General features: G+C 36.9%; 1 protein-coding gene across 1 annotated transcript in view; it reads right to left on the bottom strand.

Annotated features, from left to right (window-relative positions):
- Window positions 1-26,543, bottom strand: part of ADCY2 (adenylate cyclase 2) — a 215,090-nt gene that overhangs the window by 24,559 nt on the left and 163,988 nt on the right. Inside the window, exons 15-17 of the mRNA XM_029958905.1 lie at window positions 24,529-24,613; window positions 13,384-13,521; window positions 4,071-4,190 (exon numbers count right to left, since the gene is read on the bottom strand). Of these exons, the coding sequence (XP_029814765.1) occupies window positions 4,071-4,190; window positions 13,384-13,521; window positions 24,529-24,613 (343 nt within the window). The remainder of the gene's footprint in view (window positions 1-4,070; window positions 4,191-13,383; window positions 13,522-24,528; window positions 24,614-26,543) is intronic.

The raw sequence follows: 26,543 nt of genomic DNA, 5'->3' as shown, positions 1-26,543 counted from the left end.
ACGCTCCTAATTTATACTCCCTAATTTTCACTCTGTGACACTTTTGATTTACTCATCTGTATTCATGGGACATCACTGTTGGTGTTGAAATCTAATGTAGGAGTCTACTGCCAGCAGACTCACAAAAGATTTATTCCTGTGCCACTGTAGAGTTTTCACTCATGCTTGAGTCCAACAATTACCCTGTATGTATTGTTAGCACAGGGGTCAAGGCAAAATGTCTAAAGATCTGAAAATAACAATTCCATTGCCTATATTTTCAGTAATTATAAACTGATGCAACACACAGTTGTTATGAACCTCATAGATGTGCAATTTTACAAACTCTAGAAATATAGCCAGGGTAGGAAAAATACAAAGTTATTAACAAGGTCTATGCATATTATAAAAACCCTTCTGTCAAATCCTCTTGAGTTATGACTATATAAGAACACATTCAATTGCTAAAAAAAAGCCTTTTCTTTTTTGTCATATATATATATATATATATAAAATACATATGGTTGAAGTTAAATTCTTGGAAAAATATTTTCTCTGGATGCCTTCTGGAAAAAAGGAATAATACATCATCACTAGAATCATTATCTTAATCTGTAATATGAAACACCTTTGCCAAAAATGCTTGCTGAAAATTACAGTCCTGCACTTTGTAAGGAAGTTTCTTTTCTGAAACTACAAAGCATTCTATTTCTAGACATGTTACTTTCAGACTGCTGTTGACTTGTTGATGGCACTACTTTTGACAACCCGAATCATTAATTTTGGAGGATCACTAAGAAGAATAATTTTCACGGCACTCATCAGACAGAATTGATCTGCCATCTCAATCTCTCCTGTTACTGCAATTTGATTGAAGATCTGGTTGAAATAAGAAATAGATAGAACTATTGTTCAGAATCACCAAAAATAAAACTACTCTGATGGCTGCAATTCACAGGAGGTCACACTCTAATTTCAGTGCTGCGTAAAAGTAGCAGCATCCATTTTTGACTCTGTAAGGCATTCAGTTTTCCAAAAAGAAACAAGGGAAGGCAGTCTTGAACCCACAACTGGATGCTGTTTGACAAAGACCAAGAAACTTTCAAGTGGAACAATCTCTGACAGTGTTCCACAGGAATACATAGAACAGATTGAAAATTTCAGCTAAAATTCCAGACAAGGGTTGATGGAATAGAGAAGCGTGGTACAGCCACACATTCAAGAATGCAGACTGTTATACTGTGTATTGCAATGCAATATTTCACTAAGCAACAAGCAGATCTGTAGAGCTGGCAATACACATAGCAGTGAGGCTGAGTGGGTGCAGGCCCATAGTCTGCTTAGCATGTCCCTTGGCTGCAGGATAATCTTAGCCAGCTCAGCCAACTTATCACAACCACGGAGCCTGCAGGCAGTTCCCATTCTGTAGCAGCAGTGGTGCCACCTCTGTGGCCTCAGCTTTGTCTAATAGTGCATCAGGAAGTTCTCATGGATGTCACTTTTGTCTCAGGGCAGAAACAGTGAATAGAAATGTTTCCTTTTAAGAAAATCCTCTAATAGCTCAAAAGAGAGAAGTACTGGGTAACCTCTCCACAGGCAGAATCGGCATCTCATGTTGTACAATTCAGGGTTCTCGGCATCTGAAGGGGCGTAACTCCATCTATCCTGTTTTTCCCTCTTGTGCTAGCTCAAATAAAGGGTATTTTAATCTATACCTTACAGAGTCTGAGTGTCTTTCTTACTGAGATCACAGGTCTGGTGCCTTGCACCCTTAGGATCCAGCCCAGTGCATTTGGTCTCTTAAAATTTAACACCTACAGCAGTTCTGTGGGTATAAAGATCTTTACTGAAATAAGAAGGGATTCTACACTCATGTCTATAGAGAAAAACTTGAGAACAGACATTATTATAACTTTTATTTATTTAACATGTGGAGATGGTAGCATTGAGACCAGACTGTATTTTGTCACAGGAATAGATATGTATTTCTTGAAAGGTTCAACCTCTATTACATAGAAACTACAGAAGCATCATAGCAAAACTACACAAACCTAAACACAAAAATGTCCCTATAACTTACTGTGGAATCTTTGCTAAGTCTTTAAAAAAGCAAGCAATACAAGTCAGAAAAGTTATTTTCAGAGATGAAAGAGGAAGAGAATCAATTACTTTGCTTTAAAATGAACTTATTTCAATTGGCACTAAAACAATTCCCAAACCTCTTATTTGCTCATTTTAAATAACATAGTCAATAGATCTGTCAGGTCCACTATCATAAATCACACAAAGTTTATTGACAAGAATAAAGCTTATACCTAACACACAGACTCAAAATATTGAATTTTTAATTTAAGGAAACAAACATTTGTCATCTTAAGTATTCAATACCTCATTCAGTGAAGACAGAGGAATTTTATTTTCAGATTAAAAAAAATTAATATCAAAAGTGGTAACTAAAAAGGAATTTACAGCTTTTCAAGCTAGAAGTTATGCAGTGTGTGAGGATGAAAACAATGTGTATTTGAGAGATGTTTTAAAGTTTTTAAAAATTTTGGCTAACCTAAAGTTTTCATTTACTATTGTCAGAAGTGAAATTTGAATGTAATTTTTTGGTGCCAGTTTATCAAAAGTTTCTTAGATGAAAGATTGTGCTCTAATATTAAAGACAATATAAACCATTACTTGCTAGAAATGTGCCAATCACAAGCTGACAAACATCTTAGTTATACACGGGAAAACAAATGAACAAAGAAACAGCAGATTGAATCTTAGCAGTAAGTATAATTTATGAAAATTATATCCTTCAGATGTTTGTTGGAAAACTTACTGGTAAAAAAGAAAACAAAATGCCTTTCAAATGCCTCAAAACTATAACAAGAAATACAAAAGAAGATGACTAGAAAACCTGATAACTAAAGAAACAAACAAATATAAATAAGCACTGGAAAAATTTATTTCTATGTGCTTGTGAGTGTGAACACATGCAGAGGATGGGAGAAGGACTGCATAATTTCTTTGTCAACAGGATTACTTGATGTCAGACCAAAACTAAACATAAGCACCTATCCATACCTGGCGGCATAAAGTTAGCTAAAGCTGAAAATAAGAAACAGAAACTAATCTTCCTCTGTAACTTTACCAGGGAGATGATGAAAATCTGTAAGTGCTGCAGTTACTGCTTTTTATCCAGGAGAGTTCTATACATAGTTAATATCAACATCTTGCTTTTTTGTGTGCCCGGGATTGTTTTGTTTGACCTAGTGAATAGCTGTTCCATTTAAAATACACTGTGTGGAAATCAGCATACACCATTTTGGTAATGGTCTCATTATCTCACCATAGAGATACAATAATCTCCCTTCTCCTCTTGCTGACACCAGCTTATTCATCCAAAGACTGTTGACCTATTTTGACGCAATATACAGCTTGTTATGTTCAACTGCAGGTCTTTTGTGATCCTTTTAAGAGTAACAGCTCTCTAGGAAATAGTTCCCATTTTTTGCAGCAATGTCTTCCCCAACCTGGTCTTGCATGTGCTGTTATGCTTTTGTTCACATTAAGACATCTTCTACAGATCAGTTCAGATCTTATAAGCAGTTTATATAGTGGTTTATATGAGTGTTTTATTTTCATCCCTCTTACCCCACCTCTTAATCAAATATGCAATGACAGAAGTGTGACAATCACAGATTTCACACTTACTGTCAATGATGAAAATGGTGAATCTTTTCAGGTCAGCCACTGGTCCTTGTGAAACCTGTCTGCAGATCAACCTGACTTTCAGTGCTTTGCAGACGCTGTGTGTTATCCTGATATCTTGTAAAGCGTTGACATGGGTGAGCTATACTTCCTAGTTATCATGCTGTTTCCTGCATTTTTAATCTGACATTCATTAAAACCTCTATTTTTAGAAGTACCAACCTCCTTTAACTTCCCACTTACTTCGAATGCAGTTGCAGGTGACTGAAAAAAAAAATCAATCTTTTACAGCAGTCTTAAAAACTGGTGGATGTTTAACTTCAAGCAGATCTGGCAACAGTCAATTTAGTGTAATTGTTGTAAACAAACAAAGAAATGTAAAATGAACTTACCGGTAGGAAAAAACAGTTGTTTTGTATACACCACCGTGTATGATTACTTGAATTAGGAAAACTTGCATTTGATGAATTAAGAACTGAGGGAAAAGCTATCACAGCACTATCCAGGAAAAACTAGAAAAAAACCAACATACAATCCATTAGCTTGACAGCTGCTTAAGGTCAAAATAGAGAATAGAAACGGAGAAGCAGAGAAAGCCTTGCCAGTAACCATTCAACTTTGGTATTTCACTGAAAACTTAAATAGTGAAGGGGAAATGACATCACACGATTACTTGTTCAAGCATCCTCAAAGAAAAAAAACTTTGTTAACCTTCATCTGACACTTTCCATTTGAATAAAAGACAAAAGGCTCTTTGTTACATTACTTTCATATATATCAGAAGCTCACACACATAAGAGACAACGATGAAATAAATTCAATATGAATAATTCCTTGGTTTACCTCAATTGAACGTCCTATTTAAACATAGGAAGAACTAAAGAAAGAATGAGAAGTATTAATTGAAGTTGGTTTATGCAGATGTAATAACATAATAATGTTGGTAATAATATTGGAACTAATGTCATTGAAACAGAAAAGTGGATCCAGTATCTCCCGGGTCATCAAATTCAGTCAGTTACCACATGGGAAGTCATCATCATACAGACTCCCTTGATGTAGTGATCCAGTGCTTTCTTAATGATTCAGATTTTGGTGACTACATTAATACCAGTAGTTTGAATCTCAACATTTAAGTTCTTTCTAACCACCATTCATGGCCAGTTTGCATGTTTTTCTTCTTGTAATAATCTCATCCTTTAGCTTTCAGATAACTCCTTTCTCTCCCTAGTATTTACATTCCTAATACTTAATGCCATCTCAGTCTTCATTATGTTCATCAATCTATGTTTTTCTAGTTTCTTTCCTGAAAACAAGCTCTTCATTTCCCTAACTGTTCTAGTAGTCCCACTCTGTACACACCTCTTTCAATTCCATCTTCTGGGTGACCAAAACTGCAAACACACTTCCCAGATTTTATCAGTGAGTCATGCAGTAGCACTAGTGCTAATTCTGCAGAAAATGTTTTCATACATCCTAGAATCATAGAAGCACAGAATAGTTAGGGTTGGAAAGGACCTCTGGAGATCACCTAGCCCAACCCCCCTGCCAAGGCAGGGTCACCTAGAGCAAGTTACACAGCAACATGTTCAGGTGGGTTTGGAATGTCTCCAGAGAGGGAGATTTCATGACCACCCCGGGCAGCCTGTTCTAGTGCTCTGCCACCCTCAACGTCAAGAAGTTCTTCCTTGTGTTGAAGTGCAATTTCTTGTATTTTAGTTTATGGCCATTGCTCCTTATCCTGTTGCTGGGCACCACTGAAAAGAGTCTGGCACCATCCTTTTAGCACCTACCTTTGAGATATTTACATATATTGAATAAATTGAATATATAAATTGAACCTGTACATGTAAAATTATGCTCCTTTGCTCACAGCTGCAAAACCTTAATAGCTCACTGTACCTCATGCAACTAGGGCTCAGACAGATCATGAAGCTATAGCTGTTTTAATACATTGCTGCACATTGACATCCCCCCAGCCACTAACAGCACGCTCAGCAAATGTGAGGTAGCTTTCCTTCATTAGGACTCTCTAAGGCAAATGCAGTTTGTACTTATCGTGAGTTAAGAGCAGCCACATGGATGGTTATTGTGATTCAGTTGAGTTGACATTAAACCCACATAATTAATTAAAATCCTGCACTCATCACATCTCTATCTGATGAGCTTCCAACATGTATCAGAAAATCTTGACACTACTCTGTCAACCCAACCATAATCTTGAGCTCTGCACTATGAAATTTAATTCTAGTTCTTTTACTCAAATCCTCAGCTGACTTCTTCCTTTCTGAAATCCCAAGCCTTCCCTCACAGACACTGTAGTATGGCCAGTCTTCGCGAGTGAAGATTTGGGAAAGGTCTTTACCCTTCGAGCCCGCGCAGTGGATTTTTTTTTAGGTGAGACACAGTGTGCACTGAACTGAGCCCACCCTTTAATACTGAGGTTCATCTGCTGGGGCCAAGCAAGCTTGGACAGTGGCAGTGAGGTCCTCAGGACGTAGGTTTGTTTAGAGTGACCTTCTCTTAGATGGATGGCCTTACAGGGCTGACGAGCTCCATCTGCCTGGGGGAGTTTCCCTGACCGGGAATAGCAAATAGAAAGACACTTATCAACTTTTTAGTTGGTTTTGGGTTTGAACTATAAAAATTTGGCAAGAGGAAGTATCTCGTATTATTAACTACAACGTGGAACAGGAGTGCAATAACTTCTTAAGAACAAAGGTGTAGTTCAAACCCAAAAAAAACCCAGACACTTACTGTCACCTTAATTTCATTAGTAAATTTCACAGTCCCTCTTACATACTAAATATGAAAATCCACACTGGGTTGACCATATTAGACCATAGTAGACCACAGCAGAGCTCCACAGGTTGCCTCCCTCTCATGTGCTGTTCACTGCAGGTAGTCAGTGTGTGACCCATCTCTAAATTCTTTCCCCATCTCTGGCTTTACCTACTATTACAGAGAAAATCAACACAGTTTCAGCACAGATCAACCAAATACGATCAAAATGCTTTGTTGATTTACTAACACTAGAGCTGGTCAGCCACTGCTCTGTGCAGCCAAGTCTTGAAACCTTCCAAGGATAGAGACCCCACAATCCCCCTTGGCAACAGTCGCAGCACTGGACTACACGCACAGCGACTTTATCTTTTTAGAGACTATCCAATCTCCCATGCCACCATAACTGGTGAGTGCCCTTCGATATATTTTGTGGCACTGCTTAGAAGAGCTTAAAACCATTATCTGTTAACTCCCCTTCAACACAAGTCCAAGGTTGTGGACTTGCAAAGGTTATCAAAATGCCACCTACTACCAATACCAAGTTGGCACACTTTGTACACTTGCACCTTCAGGTTGTGTTCCTTCACTAGCATACTTCTCTGACTATATATGTGAAACTACACATAATTAACCCGCAATCAGTGAACTATACAGCCAGGATCAGTATCAGTAACACAACAGATCAACCGTGAAACCAGGCTCTACAAAATCTTAATAAACACCTACAGATTTTGGAACACCCTTCTATAACTGATCTCAAAGAGCTCTAATGGCTCGTACATGCATGATTATATGCACATCTGCCTCTTCTCACAGGATACGTGGAAACACACACACTCTTCTGGGAATGCAGGTTACCCTATCTACACACTCCCCTGTAAGGAGATGTGGGTGCTCTAGTTTCATGTGCACTTGTGCAACTCCCTACAAACTGTTAAGGCACATGCTAGAGACAGAGCACCCTGTGAGTTCCTGTGCACAGACAAACCTGAGGTGTGGGTCCCTGCTCGTCACAGTCAGCATTGTTGTCTGTCAGGTACAGAGCAGGCAGCCCACAGTATCTGACAGGGAGGCTGCTCTTGCTGACTGGGGCAGAGGTGTGATGGCAAACGGGTGATTTGATTCTTCTTAAACCAGGTTTCGACAGTCAGCTGTTTCCACTCATAGCTCTATCTCCTGTTACACATTTCTGTGTTTCTTTTGTACTTCTTCTCCCACGATTTCCTTCTTTACTTCAGAATTCTTTCTGAGGTTACTTTTTAAGTCAGCTCAGGCCACCCTTCCTCTTTAACAGGAACAATTTTGGGCAAAGGCCTTGCAGACAGCTTTAAGCATTTAATCCCCTGCTTGCCTCCAAGTATTTAACAGCTATTGTTAACAAGGGCATTTGCCAAGGGTCACCCACTAACAGTGCATATACTTTTTCTGTAAACATGAAATAACTATTTAGTTTTAGAATACCACCCTATGCATGTCTACAGAGCAAAAAATTATATAACACAAAGAACTCAAATGCAATTATATTATATAAACATATATGGTACATATATATTTTTATATATATTAATTTATATTAAAGTATTTTGGTTTTGAACTTTATACAGGGCATTTCTGACCTATAAATGTTACCTGTATACACAGAACACTGGATGAAATATGGTGTATCTATGAATACTTGAATAAATATAAAAAGGGAAAAAAAGGATATGGAAACGTCGTCACCTCCCATGAGCTAAACAACACTTATTCTGAATGATGTGTTTGTACTTATCTTTCTTGTCTCTCATCACTTATCTACATGTGCTATGAAGCTTTGAAGATATATATTGTTCTTCAACATAGTATTTTTTATAAAAATCAATTCAGTCCTACTAAGCAGTCACACCTACTCAAATGACTCAAATGAAAGCAGTATTTTTTATGAATACCTATGTTTTCCAGGGAACATCTGAGCATGCTACCATTAAATTCTCATTTTAACTTCACATATTCTAACAGCTTTTTCTTTTCTTGTGTTTGTATAATTTGCAATTCTCAGTTGTGAGTTTTTTGCCTCACATGATGAAAATACCTGCTGTGCTGCTATTTATTTCAATAGGAGCCATGTGGTAACAGACCCTCTCCCCAAAAAGAGGGATAAGCAAGTTAGTGCATCTCTCTTGTTACCTGACCAAGAATCATCAAAAGACAACATACATACATAATACACTAATATAGATCTCACAAAAGGAAAAAAAAGAAGCCATATTTCTCACTAAGGTATGAAAGTACTTGGATGTCAAATGCATATCACAGCTTCCTTTGAAAAGGAAGCCAGTTGGTCTGGCAGTTGAATCAGGATTTTTATCCACATATCCCCACATGAATACCTCAAGAATACTGTGGAGGATCCCAAATTCTGGTATAATTTCTCCTATTCACAAGCTCATAAGCAGGAATTTAAGGAGAGCCTGGAATGCTAAGTACCTACCAAGACTATTAAGCATTTTTTAAAAAAAGAAGAGCTGATGCCGAGATATCAGTTGGCTGGAAAAGGATGATGAAGATCTAGAGAGTGCAGTGCATTTAGCAGAATTTTTAGAGCAGTTTGGGTTTGTACAAGATTTCTTAGCTTTGAAGTGTTCATGCATCTATATGAGAGACACGTCATCGTCATGTGGCGTCTCTTGTTAACAGTCAAAATGTACCAAATTCAATTGCTCAATAATTTCATTTTTTATGAAAGTTTGTGTGCCAAGTGAAAATACAGAACTACCTTTGTGCCACCATGTATTCAGGTCCCACCCTCCCTGTAGAAGCAATATGCAGTGGCAAGCCACTGCCTTGTTCAAAGCTTTCACCAGCACCAGATAAGAGAGATGAGAAGCCTGTTGAGCCTTTACAGACTCAGATACCACCATGGTATTTGATACATACAAAGAGATGCTCACTTACAAGGTTTCATCTTTGTTGGTCTGTGGAGCAAATGGTCATGTGACAGCAAGACTCTCCCCACACACCTGAAAGACACCAGAACTGCTGCAAATATTTCAGAACAGCGTCTCACCTGCTGCTGCATCCCTGCTAATCTCATGTATCTAGACTGTATTGCTTTCTGTAAGTTTCCTAAATCCTATCTATAATCTGAAATAGATTTGTGATGGGGCCCTGCAAGTACCACTTAAATAATGTGACTGCAGCTCCGCATTCCACTTTCTCCTTCCAGTTCCCAGGCCAGGTCAATCTCTAGGCAGCGTCTGCTTATTGTCCTTGAAAGACGTGCATTAGGTACCCTCCAAAATGGGGGCTTCAATGTGCTAGGCACTGTGGGGATATATAATTAGAGTATATCTGCCAAGGACCTTGTTTATTAAAAAGGTCAGCAACTGTATTAAGAGTCAGCTTCACTAAGTGGATGGTATATTAAAGAAACCAACTTTCCTCTATAAGAATGAAAGTAGGCTTGCTTAATTATTTGTCATTATTTAAACACATGATATTCATGACTAGAGGGGGTCAACACTTTCATGGTTTAAGGCAGCTCATGTTCACAGACATACATTAACAGTGGAGTAAAAATAGTCAAACCTCTGTCAGTCTTCACATTTCAAAAGACATGTTCTTTAAGAGGAAACAGTCCAGTTGCTAAAAATTCACTGAATGAAAAGACAGGAAAGCAAGTAATATCCAGAGGAGGGTCACAAAGATAATCAGAGGGCTGGAGCCCCTCTCCTATTAAGAGAGGTTGAGAGAGTTGGTGTTGTTCAGTTTGGTGAAGAGATAGTTCCAGGGAAACCTTATAGCACCTCCCAGTACCTAATGGGGCCCTATAAGAAAGATGGGGACAAACTTTTTAGCAGGGTCTGTTGTGATAGGACAAAGGGTAATGGTTTCAAACTAAAAGAGGGTGGTTTCAGACTAGATATAAGGGAACATTTTTTTTTTATGATGAGGGTTATGAGGTACTGGAACAGGTTTCCTAGGGAGGTGGTGGATGCTCCGTTCCTGGAAACAAAGTCAGGTGGGACAGATGTCCATGCCCATGGCAGGGGGGTTTGAACTAAATGACCTCTTAAGGTCCTTTTCAATCCAAACTACTCTATGATCCTGAATCTTAAAGTTGGTAGTCAGAGAACCTTCCTGGGACAGTACAGTCCTAAGATCCTGTTTCTGTGTCAAGAACCATTCATGCATTTGATGCAGAAGTCACTGAAACCAAGAGCTGTTCCAGGATTCTTTCATCATGCCATGTTTCTTGAAATCACATGAAGCCCAGAAGATGGTGAGGCACAATCATTGTATGCAGTCATTCATTCAGCTTCCAAGTATCAACCCTTTGGAGTCATGCAGTCCTATCATCTCTCTGAGATGTCTGGATTGTTCCCTGCAGGATACTTTCTCATGTTTGGTTTAAAGAAGGTCAGCTTGACAAAAACAGTTTTCCTCAGCCGCTGACTTTTGTCCTACTCTCTATATAGCAACAGATCTGATGCTCGCCCTCTCCCTTCAGCTAAGAAGTATTTGATACCTATGTCACATTAGCTGATTTTTAACTTCCCTCCACTGATCATGACTATATACCTCTCAGATGCGAAGACCAGATTCAGATGTCTGTTGAAAGAGCTAATTTGAAGTAAAATTGCACCCCCATTCTCCTCCAGTGTTCCATGACCATACAGACTGAGTTTTATTTGACATTTTGGTCTTAATTATGATTTATTAGGTGTGGGATGGTTAGACGCTTTCTATCTCCATTAAATCTTAATGGCTACATTTTGCCTTTTTCTACTGAAAGAGTTCATGGAAATATATGCAGTTAATGGACTCCGCTATTAAGTACATGTTGCTTGGAGATATAATAATGATACTTCAGAGTCTCTCCCACAATTTGCTATTAATGTTAAGGAAATGCAAATTTCACAATCACATTTAAAGTCATTTTTGCTAGTCAAACTATTAAGGTTTAGTTTCAAGGGGGGAATTGTACTTAAAATTATCATCTCATGAATATCATGGAACACGATTATTTGTAACACTGTAACATTACTGATAAGGCACAAAGACTAAAATATAGCCTACTAGGTTTCACTATAACATTTAGTCCACCTAAAATTGGACTTGAGCCAACAAAATTAAAACCTTTTTCTAAAAATAATGTACTGAACAGCTGCTTTTTTTTGCTAGAATGCCTTTTACTAGTTGAAGGCCAAATTTGAAGTGGGCTGTACACACTAGCAGAACTTTAGTCTAAGCAAAAAACAGTTGCTGACCATATTTCCTTTTACATTTTTTAACTTAATAAATAACCATATGCATGAATTCTAACTCAAAGAATACTTTAAACCCAAGTAGGCTCTTTCTTTTCCTCTTATACATTTATAGAATTCAATATAAGAGAAAGTCTAATCTGATACTCATTTTACAAGTTACTCCATCTCTAGGTTTTATCCCATTATATATAAATAACTTTTGCCTGGCTGAAGGTTATAATTCAAAAAAGCATATAGTCTAGAGCTGAGGACAAAAGGTCATGGGGAATCAATAGTTTTTCAGCATAACTGTTCCCATTGCTTATGGCTTTCACTGCTGAAAAGTGAGTTCATTATCTCATTTCCAGCCATTGCTTCTTTGAGTTTCTCCTCTACCAGCCTTACACAGGCAATTAATTTGGTAAATTTTAAATGCTGAAAATGGAATTATTTTTGAGTCTATCTTCTCTCGTCCAAAAAAGTAGGAAAAAGAAAAATCAGAAAACCAACAAAAACAAGACTAAAAAAATTCAACAGTAAAAATGGAGAGAAGGTACTACCAGAATTTTCAATTGTTCACATTTAAAAGCCCACATTACACATAAAGCCCACATAAAGCCCTCGGATGACTCTAGTACTTACAGTAAAAAATGATTGACTAAGAGTCAAATGTTGTGAGGAAACAAAACAAAACAGAGTAGGTATTATCAATCTCTGAGTCCTTTCTCAGCCTCAAAAGTACCAGCAACTCAAGGAAGAGCTAGAGTTCCAATTTCAAAAGCACTGAAATGCAAATCTCACTCACTTGAAACATGACTAATATCTATGCATCAATGTTGTAATGAAAACATTACCTAAATAAGTATTAAGGAGTTCCTATTTCGCAGATACAGAACTGAACTGGAACACCTTCACAGGTTTACAAACAGAAACAGCCCTAGCCAACAGGACAAAACAAAGGAAGTTTTTTGATCCCATATACTGCTCATCTCATTAGACAACACACCCTCAAGAACAAACAAGATCATTAAGATTCATGCTTTAGGTAAACTAATGACAGATCTAATCTATATTTGCTATAGTTACAAAAGAATAATAGAATTACCTAGATTTTTCCTATTGAAAGAGAAAAGCACAGGTTAAATGACTAAAGTAGACATAAGCCCTAACAAATTTGTAGTTCAGTATATTTGAAGTTTTGATGTAACTTTGAATTTTTTTTCTTATTTAAAAAAAAAAAAGAGAAGCATGTGAAATCAATAATGTTGGGATCAGCAGAGGAGCGTCACAAAACTGAACAGAACTTTGTTTCGCGCAAAGTCTTCTACACATTCTGTGAGGAGATACTTTACTCCTTCAGCAATGCTCTGTTTTTCTAAGCAATGCATAGATGATCAAGGGACTTGCACAATTCAAACCTGGGATATAATTATTAATTATAAATAATACTTTTCTTTAGCATATTTAGCCAGGTTCTGAGCTCTTCCTGAGCATCCTTTATGCAGAGGCTCTCATTGCACAGTATTTTTTCTGTTGCTCTGCTTTATATTTCTGTCTCTGGCAATCATTATCATGTAGGTTCCTGGCATAGCCATGGGCCAAAAATTCAACACCTAAACAAATACTGAACAAAGACAACAAAAAAAATATTAAAAGAAAAAAAATCCAAGAAAAATTACTCCTTTTCCCTTACCATGTTGAATACAGCCATGGTTAATATTATAGCAGTAGTTGTCAATGTAAGAGTGATCCTTGGCCAAGGACGGTTTGCAATTATTCCAGATGATTTCAGGATCCACAACAATGAAGTTGATGCTTTCTTGCTACATTGCTAAGTGCAAACGGTATAGAAAAGAGGAAAAAAATAGCTTTAGTATATTTAATTAGTATTAAAAAGAATAGAATTAAGAAGGCTCAATATTGAGGGCAGCATTAATCTTGAAACAGTCTACAGAAATATTCAACTATTATAGTCTCACAAGAGTTACAGAACATGATTATACACAAAATTAAGGGCAAATTTAGTTAAAATATCTGCCGTAATACCAATTCTGTTAAATAATTATAATTTGCAAGTACCTTATTAAACATTTTATATATACTACTAATAATAGCAAATATAAAGTTGAGAGCAGTGTCATCACCTTTAATATCAGTAAAACCCATGAAAATGAACTGACCTGCCTCACCTCAATTGAAAGGGTCATATTTAGTGGCCTCTGGAAACATCAAAATGTAAATAATGACTCTGCAAAGTCCTTGTTAGAGAATAAAGGCTATATACATAGACACATCCTTGGCAGCCCACAAAACAGAAGAGTGTCTGGGTTTTCCTTTCATTTGTTTGAAGTCTTGTTTGATAATTTTAAGTGAAAAATTAACTCAGCAAAGCAAATCCACCTTCCCTAAAACTATCCAGAAAGTAAATAAGCACACAACAACTGGACTTACAATTTGATGCAAAGACTATTTAATGAATAGAAATTTTTTTCTTACATAATGACAAAAATTAATAATAAAAAACTGACTCATTTAATTTGCTTCCAAAAACACATTGCAAAGCCTCCATTCACACATGCATGGTGCCTAGAGGCACAAGAGGCTCACACAGAATAAACAACAATTTGTGACACATCCAATAAATATTAATTTTCCCAAAACTTTAGCAATGAAGAGATAAGGTTGCCTAGAAGCATCTTGTGCCCTTTCAAAATGTCAAATTCAGTTATAGGGAAACCTCTGTAAAAAAGGCAATGAAAAGTTAAGGAACATGACAGTCTCACAAAAGTAATTGCTTTTTTCAACTTGTTTTGTCTATTTACTTAATATTATCAGAGATCACTTTACATATTGTTTTTCACCCCAGCCACAGCAATCAGCAGAGATACAAGCACAGCCGGCACCAGAAATGGGAACTCAAGCACTAAAAATGAACAAACATAGGACTTAATTTGCAGCACTGACCCATCAGTTCAGGTTCAATAGCTATGGAACATCATGCTAAATTACACTACTACCCAACACACGTGATGGATTTTGCATTAAGGTCTTTGTCATATGTCAGATAACTATTTCCCTCCTAATAATTATACACTATTTGAACAAGTCCACTATATATGCAGAACTTTTTTTACATATTGTTTCATAGAATAGAACCATAGAATCAACGGGGTTGGAAAAGACCTGTGAGATCATAAAGTCCAACCCTTGATCCAACACTGCTGTGGTTACTAGACCATGGCACCAAGTGCCACATCCAGTCTCATCTTAAAAACCTCCAAGGCTGGTGAATCCACCACCTCCCTGGGCAGCCCATTCCAATGTCTGATTACTCTCTCTGTAAAAAACTTCTTCCTAATATCCAAATTTCCTTTTATGATAGGGAGTTTTGCATACTGGATTGTACAGAATCTGAATTCAGTTTCTGAAAGGGTAAAACACTCACTGGAATCTTAAGGATGGACAAAGAAAAAGTAAAATGCAGGCAGCTTTTACACATACATTATTCTTTCATATTAAAAAACCACAATTACGTAAACTCAAAGGACCTGTATTTTTGAGCAAAAAATTCCTACTCAAAAGCTCTTTTAAACTTCCAAACTTTGTTCTTCACCCTGAAGTATATAGCAAATTTCAATATAATGGAAATCCACATGTAGATTTTAGAAAAGTTTTGTCATCCTTCCCACTTTAATATAGTAAAAAGCACAAAGCCTTGATTACTGCTCTTGCTACAGAAGGGGAGTGTTCCAATGGATGCAGGGAATGGATCTGTGTGAAAATGAATCATTCAGTTACCTGTCTAGTCTGCCTAAACCCCAGTAAGTCAGTGAGCACAGATTTACAGCAAATTAAAACAGTCATGAAATCGTACCCTAAATTACGCTTTGTCTTTATTGTAGCTCACCTGGAGCTTTACTACAATTTCACCTACATTGTTCTGGGATTTTCTTGTAAATTTAGAAGTAGCTGGGATAGTTTAAGCTGTATTAGGGACAAGACTAGGCAAGTACACTGAGGAAGTATGAGGAATATAAAGTGGATAAGAAATTCTACAGATAAAGCTGTTCACTGTGTTCTTTCTGAATCACGTTGCAGGGAGCTATACTGTGTAAGGAAAACCTGTAGGATAAGAAATTTCAAGAAAATAAGCTAATGATGAAAATAAATTATCTGGTTTAAACCAGATGTATTTTACTATGAATTCTACTGGTTTTAGGTTATCTGATGAGAGGCTAATCAAATTAAACACAAAGACATGGTAATGATCAAAAGAACAATGACAGATGGTGGAATCAAAGTAACCTCATCAATGAAGAACAGAAGCCACTGAATCTGCTGCTCCTAAGACTATTGGAGGAGAATGTTGCAGCCATGGTTTCTTATGGGAAACCTACCAAGACTCCTCAACGAAAAAAAACTTCCTTTACAGGATTCCCTCCAGACTAAGGATGTTCTCTGCCTAAAAGGATAGTGGGTTGGCACAGGATACTTAGTTTTGCAATGGAGCAGAGAGAAACCTGGGATTGTGTCAAACATTATGGTGTATTTTAAAGGTATTGTGGGTATGTGGAAAACTTACATGATGTTTAAGGGACAGGACACAGGAGAGGAAACAGAGGCATAAATGTGGATCAGAGAGGAACGGAGGTAAATGGAGAAGAGAGGAGGCGAAAGGAATGGTAGCAGGTGAACACTTGTCTAAATGAGTCTGTTGCATATTGTTGTTAAAATCTATCCCTAACCACGTACTGTGTAAGAGCAGCCTTTGTTTTGAGCCTGCATGTGTGCACATGCCAGAAAACTTCATGCTGGACTAGATGGCAAGAAGCACAGGATAAGTGCCAGCCATCCTGTGGAGAGAGATCACATATGTGAGGCACCTGAGGGCTGGGTAACACCAGCTGAAGTGTCTCAGATCAGTCCCTGGGGAGACCCATAGGGCGTGAGGGGGAGTGTGTGTGTAACCACTAGGAAAATTTAAACAGAACTGGCTGTCAAGCAGGAAATTTATGTTTGGAAAGACCCAAGATCTGAGCTAGTCACTCTGTAAAGCGGAGTTTGCTAATGTATTTTAGCAAGAAGGAACTAATTGGACTGATTTTCTACATTTCCTTAAAAAGCTGTTTTTCTGCTACCATTAAAGAAAAAAAGAAAGGCAACTTTATCACTAAGAAAAAGTCTGGAGAACAACACAGGTTTCAGGAAACAATATATCATTCAGTCAATGTCATTAATCAATAAAGATATCACATTCTTTAAATTGCTATTGCTAAAATTACAGACACTGCTGGCTCTGAGTGATGTTAGAGGGCAACTTCAAAAATGAAGTTGTAGAGAGTTATTTCCACTTGTCAAACAGAAACATATCATAGCTCAGCAATGTTTTTCTTACCAGGCTGTTAAATGCACAGCTCTTGAGTTCTGGAGGGGGAAGACTACTGTTTATTTGGTACATCTGTCATGCCCACTGAGTTTGTTAAGCCAATGAGGGTCCTGAAAGGAAAATTTGTGACAAAACCCTAGAAATCTTTAAGCCATTGAGTAGACAGTCTTTGGAAAACAGGAAATAATACACTATTGAACAGTAAATCTCTACGTGAAATAACAGATTTGCCGAACTTCTTTTCACTTTTCAGCAATCCAAATCCAGTCCATATGTAGTACAACTGCAGCAGTTCATTACTGCTGAAAATTCAGGGAACCTCTGGAAGCAGAACTGGAGTGTTAGGGTGATCAGTAAATTCAGACTTTTAATAGCACTGGCAGAATTATGCAGCTTTATTTTGCTGATTCAATAGCTTACATCATGTGCTTTTTGTTGTGAATGTTATGTCTCCTTGGCAATTTTCTGAATAAAATGGAGAATGAGATTACAGGAAGAAAGTAGTCATTTCTTGAAAGCACGAAAGTAGGATAAGATACCAGATCTCAGTAGCATCAGATTCTGTGTTCATTTTAAGTGGAGCTGGCAGAATATTGTTCAGTGTTTATCATTTACCAACTAGAAATAATAGTTATTTGTAGTATGAGAGGTGACTAATGGATTACCTTTTCATCTGAACATGTTAAATCTGATATGACAGCTTAGCATGATAATGAGTAATAACTTATTTTGAATATTCAGGACATTAAAATGTATCCTGTGTTGTCTCTCCACACACAAAAACCTACTTCAGCATTTAATAAAATGAATGCTGTCTTTCTGAGTGAGATCAAGGAACTGGTGAGAGAATTAATTGTGACAGCTATGTTGTAGATGAAAGACAGCAAGAGCTGTCACATTTCTTCATATGCTAGCCGAGGTTGGAACATCTTCACTGAAGATCTCTTATTTACAGAAAGCTGTTGAATCACATTTTCTATCAATCTATTATTGTTCTTTTCATTTTGCATTCAAATACAAGTTGGTATTTTACCAATACTGATGTTACAAAGAAAAAAATCAAGAGAAACAAAATTCAGATTTTTTTTCACATGCTTGTTTACACTCAGACTTGAAGAAGACACCAAAGTTCAAACCCAAAGAACTGGCTGACAGTGGATTTAAGCTTGGAGAAGGGGGATTTTGCTGCATAGGTACAAGCTTTTACTTGACATACTTCTTAGTGGTCCTAATGTTGATAAAAAGGATTAAAATACTTCTAAAATGAGTACTGTAACACCAAGCTTTTGAACTCAATTGTGGCACCTGTAAATCTAAGCCAGGCATTTTGAATCATATGGAATGCAGTCAGGTGAAAAGTCTACTCAACTTACATTCCCTGCAACTGGCTGGACAAAATCTAGAATACTGAATAAAGAAATAACAGCAAAAACTAAAGTTTGTATCACATTTTTAATTTCATCACACTTTGCAGTGTTTATTATCCTTCGCAAAGGGTCGCGTTAAAATGGCCACATGGTTCACTTCAACTGTGTCATTCAAAGGAAAGAACATGTCTGCGAGCTGCATAAATATGCCTTTAGGCAGTCAGAGTTCAGTCCCAGCACTTCCTGTGCTGCTTTCTACAGTCACTAAAATACACAGTCACTGTGCTATATGCTACTTTAAGGTAAGATGTTCTCAATCCCTCCCATCAAAGCTTTTCTATTTCTCAGAAATATTTAAAGAGCTACCGGGTTTGAGAAGAATCAAACTGAATGACTTTTTAAAGACAATACTCAGGACACTAAAGTAGAGAAAGGAGTTCGAAATGCTACGTTCTATGCTGACCGACTCTTGATTTCCAAGTGAGATGCTACCATTCAAAAATTGTCACACACAACAGGAGCCCTGATCTGTGACCATACTGCAGTACTAACACATCACGAATATCAACTTGCAGGTAATACATGTAAAAAAACTTGAAAACAATCTGGATGCTCTCTGCTTTTGTCCTTTTAAAATTAACCATAGGAAAAATAATTTGCATACTAGAGTTATTATAAAGAAGCACACTTGGATATCTCTTATTTGGAAGTAACTTACAATCTCATCTTGGGCAAAGACACTAAAAAGCAGCATTACTGTATTTAAAAAACTTTCAAGCTAGTCTCATCAAAAAATACTAAAGGAGAACTTATTAGCAAAACAGAGATAAGAAACTCATTCGCCAAGATAGGCAAGTTCTCCAGCTGGTCACAATCATGTAATGTCATAAACATGGTAAGAAAGATTTTTTTTTACTGACATCAGTACATTTCCAAAAATTCCTGAAGTCTGAACATAGTACTTTACTTAGTGGTGATGGATTTGCTGTAGTAGTGCCTGTGCTAGAAATTCATCAGAATGACATTTAGGTTTGATGAGCCTCTTTCATGGACCCTGCTGTAGGTGCCAAAGTGCCTCTCTAGGTTTTCCCTTCCTTCCCCCATCCCTGTTTTAATCTTAATTTACAAGCAAAGCCTTATATTAAAGAAAATAAAGGGCCTAGATCTTTCATCTGTATTGGTGTTAAGAGACACTCACATCAGAGATAAAATTCCGTGTCAAAAATAATTTTCAAGTAGTGTTGGTGCTGATATTCCTTTCCTTGCAGAGTTTCTAAATACCTTAAGTGTATACTGTCTTTCTGACTGTTAAGTACCAATACCAATTGCTTTACAGTAAAATACAAAGAAAAGGTAAAGATTGTGTTTCACTCTTTGTACAGTGGTGTGGCGTAAACAAAGTGTTCTCTCCAGCAGTGTTGGAAGAATAGAGATTGTGCATGAACAATTTCCTTTGCATTTCTGTGAGCCTTGCCTTGGCATGGCTGGGTGCAGACAGTAAAAGAACTGCGTAACTAATATGGCTTCAGCCTTTGAAGTTAGAACAAAGAAGGCTCCCTGCCAAAGTTAAGGTGCAGTTTCAAGAGGGTGAACGTGTGCCCTCAGCTCATATGGACACCTGTTGTGGTCCAATTAGCAGTGGACAACAAAGTATGTTTTCCTTATGTATCCAATGCTGTGTGAAGAAGAATCATGCGTCTGGGTGTAATAAGCAGTATATAAAGTGTGTTATCCTTCTAGTAAGTCTGACATTTTGCCGATCAAATTGGTCTGTGAGCGATCTGTCCGTGCCTCTCCACCGATACAGCAGGGACAGGGCTGCTCATGTACTGGCTAAACAGTCAGATGCTTTGGTGACCTCAAAGCAGAACATCTTTCTCAGCTGTAGAGGTAGTTATTTTCTGATATTTATTTTGTTGGTATTGTGTTCTGCTAATTCCATGGTTCAATTGGGTATTTAAGAGAGACTATAAACATGTTCAGATGAGATGGTATTACTTCTATCTTCCCTATTAGTTGAAGTAGTTAAATAGGTTTGTAAGTTATAAACATATACAGCAAAAAGCTATTTCAGATTAGTGGAAAATAACTGGCACAAAGAGTATGTCACATCAATTAAGTGCACCCATGTCCTAGGTAATGCAAAGAGATTTTTGAGATAGTATTTGAATCAATGAACGTGGAAAATCTGCTTGAGACTAATAGTTCTTTGGCCGGCTACATCAGCCACCCCAGAGATCTTTCCTTTACATGCTTGGTGTGGTTTTTTTCTATTGATTGCATTACATTTTCTGATGTATCATTTAGGTAACCAGATGTCTACTTCCTTGCATTCACATCAGGAGGTAAAACACATTAACAGTTACCAGGTCTGAGGCATTTCACACTCATTCTGTCTGTACTTAAGGAAGATAAAGAGAAGAGACACAGAATATATATGAGCTAAAGGATCATCACTACATGGTCCTGTTTCTGCATGTAATTTGGGAAGGAAACCTCTCAAGGAAAATTCAAAGAAAATATTCAGAATTAATAAAAAAGAAGAGACATTTAAAATGTGAAAGTATAAACCATAAAGTATCTTTACCAAAAAGACTCATAATGTTCAGATTTTACTCTGAATACTGTGATTATCTAAAAAACTAACAACAAAAAAAAGCATAGGCACAAAGAAGTAATTAGAACATAAATTCCTTTCAAGTTTCAGGACATATGCCATTTTAGCTAGGACTGAGGAAGGTTCAATGCCTATGGGCCAAGACTGGCAGGGAATGAAACACTCCAAAGGCAGGCTCTGGACATCTCCTTATTTGTGCTACTACTGTGCTGCATCCTTTGATGGAAACATTGCTATTCTTCTTTAATGACTGATATTATCACTCTACACTAGATTGAGCTGACCACACCAGTGCTGCTAAACAGTAGAATCAATTAAGAATAAACTCAGAGTGAAAGAGTGAGCACAAATCTCTTGGAATATTGCCATTAAATTCTGTAAGAGCTAGTAATTTTAGCATTACAATCTGGGTGGGTTTTTTTCTCTTGCCAATGAAATGAAAATTAGAGAAACTTGTTCAGTGTTGGGTTTTGTGTGACTTACTCTGTGGTGGCGACAGCCATTTGTAATTGGTGGAGACTGAGAGGACAGTGTCCAAAGTACTGAGACAAGCACATAACACAGTGACAGCCAGATGTCCTAACTTGAACTTAGATTTTGCTGTCTTCACTGGCACTACAGGTACCATTCTTTAATCGTGTTAACAGTCCTGTAAATATTTGACTACTACTGCAAGTTTATGTACCAGATGCAGGGGCTCAGGTTGGTGGTAGGGCCTGACCCTGGCCGGGCACCCCACGGGACAGCAGTGCAAGAAAGAGCCAGAAGTGTTTGGCAGAGAGAGGAGGAGGGAACAAAAAGAGAGAAACAGCAGAGGGAACACCAAGGTTGGAGGAAGAAGTACTTATGCTGGAGTAGATGGCCACACTTCAGCCCATGGAGGACACATCCTGGAACAAGTGATGTTCCTGAAGGAACTGCAGCCTGTGGAGACCCTAAGATGGAGCAGGATGAAATTGTGAACAGAAGAAGCAGCAGACAGAAATGCCTATGTACCAACCACTCTCTACCCCCACTTGTGCTTCCTGAGAAGAGGTAGAAGAGTCTGGAGCAAAGGAATGAAGCTGAATTTGGGATGGGGGGACTAATGGCACAGCTTTCATATTTGGTTTTGTTTATTACTACCTAAATCTATTTGCATTGGTAATAAATTAAATTAATTTTCCCCAAGTTGAGTCTGCTTTGTCTATGACAGTAATTGGTCAGTGATTTCCCTGCCTTACATCAAGCCACAAGGCAGAGTGAGTGAACAGCTGAGTGGGTGTCTGGCCCATAGCCAAGGCTAACCCGCCACAGGTCATCTGTCAGAGTCAGTCAGACCCAAAAAATTCTCAGTTTTTTTGGTGCATTTTAGAAGAGAGATATTTGGTGAATTTAAAATCTGCAATTATGTGCATATGCATGTACATACAAGCACATCCACATTTACTACATGACCTCTATAGGGGAATCCAAAATGTACCTCTTTAGAAAAAGAGGTGTGAAAATCCCCCACTGGCAAAAAAATCCCCTAACAAACCCAAACCACATTAGCATTAGGATGATAAAGCCTGATTTCTGTTAACATTGACACTGTAGTGTGAAAACTCAGATATTGATACTTATATGGTTTGAAATTTTAGACTTATAGAAAGAAAACATTTATACTTATGGGTCAGATACTGCAATGAGTATGCTACTGAAATATAACATAGGTTGTCATTGTGGTTAAAGCTGCAAAACAATACTTGGATTTTGACATGAAGGAAGAAATCTTAGGGAGAAGACAAGGGAAAAAAAACCTACTGCCTCTTTTGTTAACTCTCTCTCATCCATCACCTTACAGAACAACTTCCATGCTCATGAAGGAAAGACAACGCTGCATCAACTATAGTCATAAGTTGCTGAAAGGCTTCTTAGCAGCATAGTTTCTGTATTAGAATATATGAACTCACAAAGACGTAGACAAAAGTAGCTCCTCTTCAAGTTATTTAGGTTAGAACGTGACATCTGGCAAGTCAAGAGAATTGCAATAATAGGACTCCATTTCTGGGAACTATTTACAAGGCATTGTAAGTAGGTGTTAGTCATTATTCAAGTGGCAAACTCCTCAACTCTGACTTGGGATATTTGCTTAGCCATCCCTTTAAATCCAGAAAAATATATTTGTATTCCTCCTAAGTAACACTATAAATAAAAGCCCCAGGAGAGTGTATGTCCCAGCACTTCTTGATGCCATTTCATTAGCACCTCTATTACCTACAGGAAAAAGGCTGGCTTTTCCTTGAAGGATTGTTTTTTTTTGATTTACTAATTGAAGGGCAGTACACTGATATCACCATTTTACTCTTATGTCAATAACAAATAGCAATCAAGTATGACATTACATGAGAACTAAGTTTTACTGTTAAGTAATAGCAACACCTCTAAGACCTCTCTTCAATGAGTAACGATAATTTAAAGTATTGTTTCATTCTATTTCAGATTAATTCCTGAGCAGTGGCAGCATCTGTAACTTATTGGAAAGACAACTGAAATGTACATTAATTATATTTTCTTAAAAATATGTCCTGGTTGATTATAAGCGTCACAAGAGAAGAGAGGGAAATTATAAAATCCTACTTCCACTGTTTCTTTCTTTAACTACTTTTTCTTACTGTTTTACTGCATAGTCTTTCCCATGTGATATTTTGCTTTTTTATAAAAGATATTTCAGTTTTTGCTATGATAGTTTATGGCAATGCAGAGAAGGAGAAGTGGAGATTAAGTGACAGGTATACAGATAGTTTTATTTCAGATTATATGACAAATTCAGATTGTGTTCACTTTCTTACAAATCCTGAAACTCCTTGTTCTAGATGGAGTCACATGGTGGATCTATTTGAGAATAACTGAAAGGAGGACAGTAATACTTGGAAATTACATTGCGAAATGCTGAAAGGTTTGCCCAAATATTGAATTAAATTAAATTCTGAAATTCAGCATAACATTTCGTACACTAATAGGTATTACCTGGAGTACTCAACAGCAAAATTGGAAATTTACTATAACATTTTTATATCTCAAACCAATTGTTATGGTGAAATATTCTCTAAATTCAGAAAATGGTCTTACATAACACTTAAACAAATACACAGTTCCCAAAAGAAAGCACTCATGAGTCACCTCCTGCAATCAAAATAGCAAAAGATTTTGAAAAGGTAATCAATCAAATAATAATGAAAACCTTTCAGAGGATCCAGCTTTATAGTGGAAAGAGATTATCCATGTAGATACAGACAACCACTCCATTGGCACTTACTGGTTTTCAGATAAATGAGGACATTTTACAGAAAATTAACATGGACAAAACAATGTCCACAGAAGCCTCAGCATGCAGCCTTTCTCCTTTAACTGGTACTCTGCAAAGACAGAGTAACTTGGCAAAATCAGAACATGTTATTTAAAAGAAACCATCAACTAATGGATTAAATTTCCTTGAATACCTACCAAAAGCTGTCCAGCAAAACAGACAAACAAAATGAAGGAAAGGAAGAGAAATGCAGCCCCAAATGAAATTCCGAGAATAGATGTTCTAGAAGAAAAGGAAAACATGTATTAATTTTTCTGTTGCAGAATTGTAGCATGACCTTTCTTTGTCTATAATACCAGTGATATGAAAAATTACTATGTGCAAGTTGCAACTTTCAAATATTGACACCATGGAAAAACAATTTTAATCCTTAATAGAATGACCAGGCCTTTCCTCCTGCCATTTTCTCAATTCAGGAATGTTTGAATTGGTATTACCTCTGACTTTGCAAGGCTATTACCATGACAAAATAATTTCCACACATATAATTTAAATGACAGGGTACATTAACAGCAGCAATGTTTTGTTTTGTTTTGACTTTAAGAAGCCTGTATTAAAGAAGATGCGTATTGCTCTAGTTTTATGTTGTTGATTTTATATTATTTTTATATGATTTTTAATTATTTTAATATATATACAAAATAAACTTGTTTGTAGGGTACATTCACCTCTAAAAAGTAGAAAATAGCACGGGATAGTGTTGCCTGGTTTTCAGTGTCCGTCAGGTAGAACCTGTGATATCTGTGATGCTGCAGAGTCTCAGTCAGCAAGGGCCCTGATAGTGACTGGTATTTCATGAATGGTCAAATTTGACTGGCTTGCCAGTCTGATTCTGAAGTATGGGAGGAAATGTTAGGAAGGAAAAGTAAACACCACAAAGAAAGAAGAACCAACAATATATTTTAAATGGGAAAAAAAAGAATAATCTGTACTCTTCTTGAAATCATCCTTACTCAGTGTTCTAATTCATGTTTTTCTCTTGTGTTATAAATAGGAAGGTCTAGTCAAGATAGCATCTCTGGATATTCCGTAAACAGAAACAGAGATACAGTAACAATCTGTGCATTCATTCATTCATTCATTCTGCAAATATGGAAGTGTCTCTATATGAATACCGCAGTAGAGCATAATTACTCCATCAGGCACTATACAAGAGCTTCTTAGCACATCTGCCTAGGGAAAGATGCAGTGGAACTTAATTATGCTTAATGAATTCCAAGAGAACACCAGAAGCTCTGGATCAACTGAATTGTTTAAGGAAGAGAACTAGATGCTGTCATGAGTCCCTCACCTGAGTACTTGCCTTCAGTTTTAACCACAGATTTGATACTCTTACAGAATTAAAAAATACCTCTCAATTCCTTTGAGCATAAGTAAATATCTTATTTTATGAAACCTTATATGTTGGAAATATTGGCATGACATTTTAGAAATAAGTTTTATATCTCCTGCATTTCCATAAAACTATAACATCTGTTATATTGTTAGTGGCTTCATAAACTTATGATTCAGAATTAAAATACATTATCAATAAAAGCATACATGTCTGTTCTTTAGAGATTCCATGTGAACTCAAATGTATACATTTTCAAAACTATAGTACTAACAATTAGGAGTAGAATTATATGGATCAATTTCCTTAGATGACATACAAGTATTGGAAAACATTTTGATCTGTTTTAACAACAGTGTTATACAAGCTATTTTCAGGAAAGAACAAAAAAGCATTAAGAGCATCAACCAATTTGATGCCATTAAAAGCATTTTGGAGAATAACTGATGAGTTTCCCTGCCAATCACTCAGAGAACTTCTTATATATTAAGTATTAATCATCAGATTTTGGGCTGATGTGCACAGCTGATGAAAAACAAACAACTGGCAATTCACGAAATATATTAATATTAAAATAATGTTTCTTTTAAAAATTATTTGAAAATCATTATTGTTTATGAATACATGTTCTCCAAAAATTTCTCAATGAGACTGAGACAGTAAGCTGTACATCAGAATATGTAAAACTCTTTAGGAATTTAAAATCTAGTAAGCAACAGAAGAGATGAAAGAAGAGGGAAAAAAAAAACAATTAGGAAATTAGAAAGAAAGCCTGTTAGAAAACTAACAAGCTTAATTTTTATATATGCATAAACACTT

The sequence above is a fragment of the Manacus vitellinus genome, unplaced genomic scaffold (genome assembly GCF_001715985.3).
Source record: "Manacus vitellinus isolate BGI_N305 unplaced genomic scaffold, ASM171598v3 scaffold_17_pilon, whole genome shotgun sequence".
Classification (NCBI taxonomy): domain Eukaryota; kingdom Metazoa; phylum Chordata; class Aves; order Passeriformes; family Pipridae; genus Manacus; species Manacus vitellinus.
Note: the sequence above shows the minus strand (reverse complement) of the source record. Positions and strands in the feature narration are given on the sequence as shown.